The 10,050-nt window shown below is 30.7% G+C and overlaps 1 protein-coding gene across 1 annotated transcript in view; it reads left to right on the top strand.

The window, feature by feature from the left end:
* Positions 1–2,988: 2,988 nt before the first annotated feature.
* LOC127718186 (uncharacterized) overlaps positions 2,989–10,050 on the top strand; it is a 33,912-nt gene continuing 26,850 nt past the window's right edge. The window contains exons 1-3 of the mRNA XM_052224154.1: positions 2,989–3,141; positions 8,665–8,737; positions 9,041–9,376. Of these exons, the coding sequence (XP_052080114.1) occupies positions 8,668–8,737; positions 9,041–9,376 (406 nt within the window). The 5' untranslated portion in view covers positions 2,989–3,141; positions 8,665–8,667. The remainder of the gene's footprint in view (positions 3,142–8,664; positions 8,738–9,040; positions 9,377–10,050) is intronic.

Below are 10,050 nucleotides of genomic sequence, written 5' to 3'. Positions count from 1 at the left end.
TTCACAATTCAAAGTATCTGAAAACAAGAAGTATCTTCAAATTTTGACACATCAAAAATGGCAGACACAACTCATCATGGTCAAGCCACTAACCAAATATGAAGTCATTCTGTTCAGCAGCATTACCAATAGAAGTAATGAAAAATTAGAGAGCATTCAACATATTGAAATAGATGTATAAGCAAACAGGAAACGGGTATATGAGTGGCAGATTAAAAAATGTTCACACATCTCAGTTCCTCACTATCAAGCAGCTCATCAAATATGAACTCATCCTGATCAGCAGTTTTTGGGAAAACAGTAATGAAAATATTTGTTGGACAAATATAGATGGACGGACGACAGACAGTGCAAGGAAACTCACATTCCTACCACAATGGTATAATGTTTAGTTTTTCACTCTCAACTTTTATTACATATCTTATACACATCATGCATATGCCAACCTGAAAATGCATGAAATATTTTCCACTGGACATTAAGCAAACATCAATCTGTTCATTATACACACTTTAAAGTTGAGGTTACATTGACTAAAACTTGTGTCCCTATTTCAGATTTTTCAATATAACTTACTATATCTTATCTTGAAAAAAAAAAAACAAAAACAAAAACAATTGGCTTATTCCACAAAACGTTGTTTGTGGGGTTTTGAACAAAGTTTAAATAAAAAGTTATTTTTATATCCGTAAAATGTTGAATAAAATATCAGTAAGACTTTTAAATAAAGTGTATGTCAAAGTATTTTATAGAAAACATTTAGCTGATATTTTTGAGATGTTAAATGTAAAACATTTTAATTTTACGTTATAAAACATTTTATGCAAATAGCAAAACTATATTTTCTGTAAAACATTTTTTGCAGAATGTTTTTTTGGATATTTGGAAAATATTTACTTTAAATGTAGTAACAATATGAAATACTAATTGAAGAAAATATTATTTTTATATATTATAGAAATATAAACGAGATATTTTAGAACAATGTTTGAGAACAAATAAAAAGATATTAGCAAATAGGTTTTGAATGTTGTAAAAACATTTTACTTAAATGTTAGACATGAAACATTTCAAAACAATACATTTTTTTTATGTTCAAATGATATCGTATTGCAATGTTTTCGGAGAGACGTCCATATGACATTTTAAAAAATGTTTTTAAAATGTTATGTGTTTGCTGGGGAGTACCTTACACTCTTATAATATTTGACACCAATGGACTAATTAACACCTGACAGCCATTTTATAATTTTTATTAAATATACGCGAATAATACCCTTCGTTTTCTCTGACTGTTTATGACGTCTTTGTACTAAATCCATTGGAAGCTGGATGTGTACTGATTGATAATTTAGTCTTAGATGCATGATTTTTTTTATTAGTTTTTAGTGGCTTTGAACTAGCTGTCAGTAACTTCGAGTACCCTCAGATCAGTACTTAGTGAATTTTTGTTGTTGGGATATACAAGTACCCGGCCACGTCCACTCTGTGTTTTTGTTAGATGTATGTTATTCCCGCCGCATTTTTGCGTCTGTCCCAAGTCAGGAGCCTCTGGCCTTTGTTAGTCTTGTATGTTTCATTAGTTCATTTATATATTTTGGAGTTTAGTGTGACGTCCATTTTCACGGAACTAGTACACATTTTATTTAGGGGCAAGCTGAGGACCACTTCCAGGTGCGGGATTTTATCGCTGCGTTGAAGACCCATGGGTGGCCTTCGGCTGTTGTCTGCTCTTTGGTCGGGTTGTTGTCTCTTTGACATATTCCCCATTTCCATTCTCAATTTTATTTGTATCCATCTGAAGAGTTAAGCCTTTTTCAACTGATTTTTATAGTTCGTTCTTATGTTGTACTGTTACACCACGTACTGTCCCAGGTTAGGGGGAGGGTTGGGATCCCACTAACATGTTTAACCCCGCCACATTCTGTATGTATGTGTCTGTCCTATGTCAGGAGCCTGTAATTCAGTAGTTGTCGTTTGTTGATGTGTTACATATTTGTTTTTCGTACATCTTTTGTACATAAATTAGGCCGTTATTTTTCTCGTTTGAAATGTTTTACATTTGTCATTTCGGGGTCTTTTATAGCTGACTGTGCGGTATGGGTTATAAAGTTGTTAATTTCTGTGTCATTTGGTCTCTTGTGGAGAGTTGTCTCATTGGCAATCATACCACATTTTTTTTTATAATTAATTGGTAGAAAGTACCAAACGCGAGACCAAACGTATGCATACATTTTCGTCGATTGTTTTTCTCTCGCCTTTTTCCTTTACCCGCGAAATTTGCAAAAATAAACACCCCGCAAAAAAATAACCCGCTACAAAGTCTTAACAAAACACGGAGGAAATCATAGCTGAGTATTATACACCTCATACCTTTAAATCCTTAATACTGTAGATGTAAACGCTGACTTCACTTTACTTACTAATGCTTACATTTAGAATGATCAAATTCTATGATTGTCATCGTTTATATAAGAGAAAGTTCATGAAATGTTCCCTAATAAATTTACGTAATCGGATTGGTTAATTTTGAATTCGGCAAATTTTTTCGATCGATAATCATTTCAGTTAAATTTACCTGTTTTAGCGACCAGAAGTTATTTTCTTTGCTCCTTAGGTAGTCTTCAATATCCTCAAATTTCCTCAAACATCATTTCAACAAATAAAAACAAGTTTATTAAAATGGAAATGAGTTTCAGGTTTTATGTCAGTTTGCAAAAAATCTAGACAAAGAAATTATCCTAATTTCATAGGAATTATTTGATTATGATATGTTTACATTTCTGTTCACTCGCCCGTGTACATAGAGCCTTCAGGTCATTGAAAACGAAAGTATGTATTGAATTAGAAAATGTCGTGTTTATCCGTTAAAAATTCTATAGTTAAAAGGATTTCAGTTTAAAAGAGAATATTAAGGAAATGATAAATTATTATATTTTGTAACGGGTATTTATTGTATCGTATATGGGTCATCGCAAATTCCCTTTTTCTATTTTTAGATATTATATATTACTAGGTTTGTCCGTTCTGTTTTTACCGGGATCGGTTATCTCGTGCTAGAGACTCAATGTTCAGACTTGGATATTAAAAACTCGTCTTGACAATTAATATTTCTTTAGATTGGGGAAAGCTTTCGTACTGGTAAGTAGTGCTTTAAATTTCATTTTACTTGTTTTAAATGTTTAACTTCAATATTAATTTCTTTACAATTGATATATATGTTTCGGTTTTTTAAAATTAAACTCATCTACATTCATAATTTACGTTTCCGTTCCCAAAAAAATATAATGAATTGAACGCTAGCCAGATATTTTATGATTTTGGCTTTATAAAGAGATGGTATACATTTTTGTATCAATATTGATGAAAATGGTTAATCTGAGAGGGATATTTTAGATACCTTCACCTGTCGAGGACACCAACTACAATTTAAATTTGGCATAACTTGAACACGCACAATGTCATCCTAACTTTGGTTTCGAGATTCTTTAATATTTACCTGTCAAAAGAAGAGAGGACTTTATTTGTTCAATTGTGTATCAGAACTAAGTGTTTTGTTAGGCATTTAATGGCAACGAAGGTTTGATATTGTACGTATATGTACATACTGACAGTTGACATAGTCAAAATGTCAAAAAGATAAGTGTTTAGATAAAGGAATTACAGAAAAAAAAATACCTAAATATAAAATTGATGGCTACAATAAACAATAGAAATTAATATATCAGAATATTTTTACAGGATAATTGGTTCCCTATTTGAAATAAAGATATCAATCATTTCTGCACCTCAGTGATTTTATTTATTTTGCAACGCAATATGACTAATGTATCACCCGATAGTATTTTAGATATTTAAAAACTCATTGTTATGCATATCGAACATAATATCTTATCAAAATTTTAGTTCCAAAAATATCTATGTTCAAGTGGCCTTTTTACATCACAGATCGATATCATCAGTAATATGATATTTTTCAAAAAGATATTAATGAATTTATTTAGTAGTGTGCATTTTTATCAGGGTGACAAGGTGATGAGTTTGTAATTTACCATCCTTTTTGTCTGTAAGTACACTTCGACGTCAAAATGTGTTTGATAATTAATAGGTGTACAAAAGAAAAAGTGAAAATTTAAACTCAGGTTAACCAGGTAAAGTCAGGATTCTACTTCGTCAAACTTATCTCACCGTTACGCCAAGTAATTTTTATAAAAGTAAAAATGGATGCAATTGTAGTGATGACGCACTGTCAAAAAATTGAAAACAACACGTTTAATAATTTCATGCGTCCGAAGCGCTTTTCTGGATTTACCTTCATCAGGAACGCTCAATGCCAAACATTTGAAATCCGAGTGATGTATAAGTACCGAAACAGTTGAAGAGCTATATAACAAAAATACCTAAAACAAATAGCCAAATTCGTCAATTTAGATCTTGAAAACCGATCAATTTATCAAAATATCATCATTACGATCCTTATATGACAGTTGTATCGTAAAAGACAAATGTTTCTACAAGTTATTGAGCATCGTACTTTTATGCATTTTTTGAACTATTGTCTGATCGATTGTTAGGGGGAAATTTCGAAAGTTCAAACATATCTAAAATAAAAATAATTAGATATTTCGTGGAAGGGCAGACTAAAACATTTTCCGAGGTTTCATACTTACTATCAAAGATAACACACGCAAAAAGATGTTTTGACGTTATGCCTTTTTAAGATCCACTTGTAATGTCTGTCGTCAAGTACTTTTTAGTAAAAATTTGGTATTCAAACACACCTACTTTGTTGTTATGACTCATCACAAAGGTATTTCACTTGACGTATAGATTTCATTTTTAGTACAGTTAATGATATCATATTAATATACAGCTTAAATATGTAAAATAATAGAATCTTAAGCGAGATGATGTATAAAATATTTTTCGTTAATGCGTTTTCAAGACAGGATAGTCAACTCAAACACGCCTGAACATAAAAAGGTGTACTCGACTTTCTCTTTTAAATGAATGTATTGTCAATTATTTATGCACAAAAGGATACACATGTGTTTACACTTACCACAATCGACTGTTTTCTGAAAATGTGTCTATAATTCAAAAGTTTACAAATATCTCGAAATTCCATACCATGATATAAGTACAAACACACATACAAGATGCATAACAATCTAAATAATGCACATTTATCAAACTTTTAAAGCCCATGAAACAAATGTAAACAATTCAAATTTAGCCTTGTTTACATTTTTTTAACAAAGAGTACCATTTCTTTTGTTTATATTCAACTGGGTGTCCGCCTGGGTACTTTTATAGGTTTTCAATTAAAAATCAACTGTTTAGATAAGATTATCTATGTCGAAACTAAAAATTAGCTAAATAGGTGTTATCTTTAGCTCCTGTCAATGCTAAATTGCATCAACATATTCAAATAACTACAAAAATGAAAGAGTTTGCTTTTTTTTATCAATGAATATGATTTTTTGATACCGTTTGAAAACTCGTACGGTATTCAAAACACGTAGTTACCTTTTGGTGCCTCATATTTTGTGGGAATACCATATCATAACGTTGAGAAAAAAAGCAATGTCTTCCGCCAAATTGAACATTCGGTTTATCAGAAAATCACACTTCATGACAAAATGAAAGTGGGTCTCTTTTAAGGGACATGAATGCACACTATTTTTTATCTTTATTAACATGTTACATTTGTAATTATGCGTAATTTTAAATACGTCAAATTGATGTTATACCACTTAAGATTCAATAATAGTTATGACGACATCATCAAATAAACTGTAATTACTGGACCAACCTACACTCTCCCTTGAAATCTATTCGATCCCTAAAGGTAAAGCAAATTAGCAAACATGTGTTGGTCTTCTTTTGGGTGAAAGATAATCCCTTCAAATAAATACTCGCGCGAGTCCGTTTTATAATAGGCATAATTCGGTTTCGCGTTTTCACTTTTCGCCCTATAGAATAGTAATGAACCAGATAATATTCATTTTTTTTTCTGTTCCAAAGTATTCTATCAGTGACCATTATCCAGTATGCATTTCTCACAAAAGAGGGTTAAAATCGAAAAAGAAAATTCATGAATATATGACGTTCAGATCTACTAAACAGTTTAATGAAAGTGATTTTATCAATCACATATCACAGTGTTCATTTGATAGTGTATTAGAAATTGATGACCCCGAAGAAGCATTGTTGTCATTTTTAAATATTTTTACTGAAGTATTAGATCATCATGCTCCACTCATTAAAAAGAGAGTAAAACGTTTGTATCAAAATGAGTGAATGAATGATAAAATTCCAGATAGCATGAGAAAACGTGATTTTTATCATAAGAAAAAAGATATGTATAGTTATAGACTCTGGAGAAACAAAGTCAAATATCTCATCGAAAACTCTAAACAAAATTATTATACCAATATCATAGAACACAAAAAGGGCAACAGTAGTAAATTATGGAAACACCTACATACTGTCAGCGGAACCGACAATCATACCAGTATTAAAATCATAAGTGATTGTAACAAAAAGGAAATTTTAGAACCGAAAAGCGTTGCTGATGTATTTAATGCTTATTTCACAAATATCACAGATAATCTTAATATAAATCAAAGCAGCAACAATAGCTCTTTTAACAAACTTGATGATTTCATATCAGGTCATGTACCAGATAACGTGTATTTTTCTATACCACTTATGAGTAATGATTTTGTGTGTTTACAAATAAAAGCACTAGATGAATCAAAAGCAACAGGTCTTGATAACATAAGTGCAAAGTTTTTAAAGATGTCTTCTCATGCTATTTCACTACCACTTTGTCATATTTTTAACTTAAGTATTTAAAAATGTATTTTTCCATCTTCATTTAAACTGGCAAAAGTCATACCAGTTTATAAGAACAAAGGTTCAAAACAGGATGTTTTTAATTACAGACTAATTGTAATTTTACCACTCATTTCTAAAATCCTCGAAAAACATGTGAAAACACACTTAGTAAAGTATCTTAATAAATACAACTTATTGTATAGAATGCAGTCAGGCTTTCGCGCAAACCATTCTTGTCAAACTGCGTTAACAGCTTTATTGGATAAATGGCTTAAAGCCATTGATGATGGCGATCTTGTTGGGGCAGTGTTTCTAGATCTAGCAAAAGCCTTTGATCTTCTCAATCATGAACTGCTTATTCAAAAATTAAACAAATACAAATTTGCTTATACTTCGCTACGATGGTTTACATCATATTTGGCTGACAGATATCAGATGGTATCTATTTCAAATACATTTTCAGACTTACAAAAACAAAAAACCGGTGTACCTCAAGGATCCGTTTTAGGACCTGTGTTGTTTTTAATTTTTATAAATGATCTTCCTTTGTCTAATCCTAATCATAACACCGATTTATTTGCTGATGATAGCACCATATCAGTCATTGGACAAAATAAAAGTTGTATCAGTCATAAACTTAATACGGTTTTACAAGATATTTTTCGCTGGTGTGATGACAATAAAATGGCTGTAAATGTATCTAAAACGAAGGCTATATGTATTGGCTCTAAACAGAAGCTTTCAGTTACATCAAATGAAAACATTAATATTGCTATGAATGGACAACAAATTAAAGAAAGTACATGTGAAAAGGTTCTAGGTATTTTTGTTGATGCATCTCTATCCTGGTCTTCTCATATTGATTATATCATAAAAAGGGTTAACTCTTCTTTAACTTTACTAAAAAGGATAAAGAAATATTTAAATCACAAAGCTAGACAAATGTTCTATAACGCTTACGTTTTACCTCACTTAGATTATTGTTGTTCAATATGGGGAAACTGTAATAACTTTCTATTAGATAGTTTACTAAAACTGCAAAAGAGGGCAGCAAGAATAATTTTAGACGAACATGATTACACCAAACCTTCAAGCGAATTATTTCACGAATGTAACATTGTGCCGATTACACAAAGAATACATTATCATAAATCATTACTAATGTATAAGGCAAAACATGGCTTAGCTCCAGAATATATGTCCAGTCTTATTTTATCAGCTTCTGCAAACCAAAAATACAATACGAGATTTTCGTCCTCAGATAATTTTATAATTCCAAAACCAAATACAGAGTTGTATAAGTCTAGTTTCTCGTACAATGGACCAAAAGTATGGAATGCTCTTCCTAATTCAATTAAAAAATCAAACACAGTATTAGAATTTAAACATTACTACAAATCTATGTACTTTTAACATTACCATGATATTTGTACTGTAATGCCATATATAATAATTGTTTATTGTATTTAAATTGTATTACATCTTTATTTATCATTATTATTGAATATGTATTGTTTATTTTTAATGTAATTATTATTGTATTTAGAGAGCCTCATTGAAAATTTGTATAATCCAAATGAGTTACTCTCTCTAAATAAAGATATTATTATTATTATTATTATTATGAAATACAAAAGGCGAAATCATAAAAACGCGAAATGGCCTTAACCGGTCACCATAGTTTATGCATTTTTTTAAATTTAGCAGGTTAGTTTTCCTCTGACATAAAATGATCGCTTAAAATTACTACATCTTGCCCGTAAAACCCCTATTATGAATGATTCGGTGTGCACATGTAACATTTCTGTTTTTATCTTACAGACTATGAACACAATGATGCCAAATGCATTTGTACAGGGTATCTGTCTATTAATTTTCTGGTCTGCTGTAAAAGGTAAGCACAAATAATGATAAACATCTACTTTTATCGCGTTCTTTATGAACATATATGGACCAAAAGTTCACGACTAACAAAGCAAATCAAACATATTAAATCAATTCGGTTGCTATTGTTTCCTTAATAAAAATCGCACATAAAATTTTTCTCAGATAAAATCATGAATATATAACACAATAACATCTTAGACAATCTAAAATCTCACCTGTCATGCATTTTTAACAAGTGAAACACTAAATATCAATTCGTTTGTATATCTCATTAATATTGATATTCATGAATAAATTTTTATATTTTCAGGAGTTGAATTTTACAATTTCTTTATTACGGATATAGAGTGCATCGATGGAAACGTTAGTGTAACCATGATATGCAATGTGAATAATACCAGAAATGGGATCAAAATTTGTAGAAATAACCAGGAAATAGCATATTGTACAACATACTATTTAGTTTCAATAATTGCGTGCACAAACACCAGTCAACAGTATGAAATCACTAATCTAACAATAGTTAATGACTCAATGATTTACCGAATCGAATCAGCACCGATAGACAATCTCATTGGAAAATGGGTATGCCAAAATGGAGGATCAAATGATCCGAGTTGGAGTTTATCATTTCCTAATATAACATGTAAGTATGGATACATTTTCGTATCATTATTCTATGGTTAACTCCCATACGTTCATATGAAACGATGGTCATTTGTAGAGCATGAACTTATTTATCATACATCTATTTGATTGGGAAATTTTAAGTAAGTTCTTATTAGATTTTAATGCATAAATAATCGTACAAAATTTTATGAAACTCGAATTAACTTTCAGGTACAATGAAACGAGATAAGCATAGCTGTAGTATGCATATAGCAAATCAAACCACATTAAGAATATTAAGTGTCATCTTGTTCAGCCCTTGAATCATTGTCTTATTTTCAGCTTTTCTATTTTCTGTGGCCACGGACTGGGCTATGCTTGCATTATCTTCAATCATTGGTAAATGTTTGGAAACAGGTTCCCCTGCATTACAATCAATTGTAAATGTCCCGTTTATGGTTTCGCTATGTCAAGTTTCCTAAAATACTGTTTTAACATATGTCAGAATAAAAAATAGAAAAAAGAAAACGCAACTTATCACGTTATAAGACGTTAACGACGAAATGATGCACAAACAAATGTAGGAAATCAAGTGCTGATACTATTTATTCGCTAATTGTACTGTGTTGCTCTGCTGATTTACACAAAACGATTCATTGCTGTCGATAAAAAAAGTTCGATACAAGTTTACATCATTTAGGCCTTAAATTG

The sequence above is a fragment of the Mytilus californianus genome, unplaced genomic scaffold (genome assembly GCF_021869535.1).
Source record: "Mytilus californianus isolate M0D057914Y unplaced genomic scaffold, xbMytCali1.0.p SCAF_10, whole genome shotgun sequence".
NCBI lineage: Eukaryota > Metazoa > Mollusca > Bivalvia > Mytilida > Mytilidae > Mytilus > Mytilus californianus.
The sequence above is the reverse complement of the archived record's forward strand: the minus strand, read 5'-3'. Positions and strand labels throughout refer to the sequence as shown.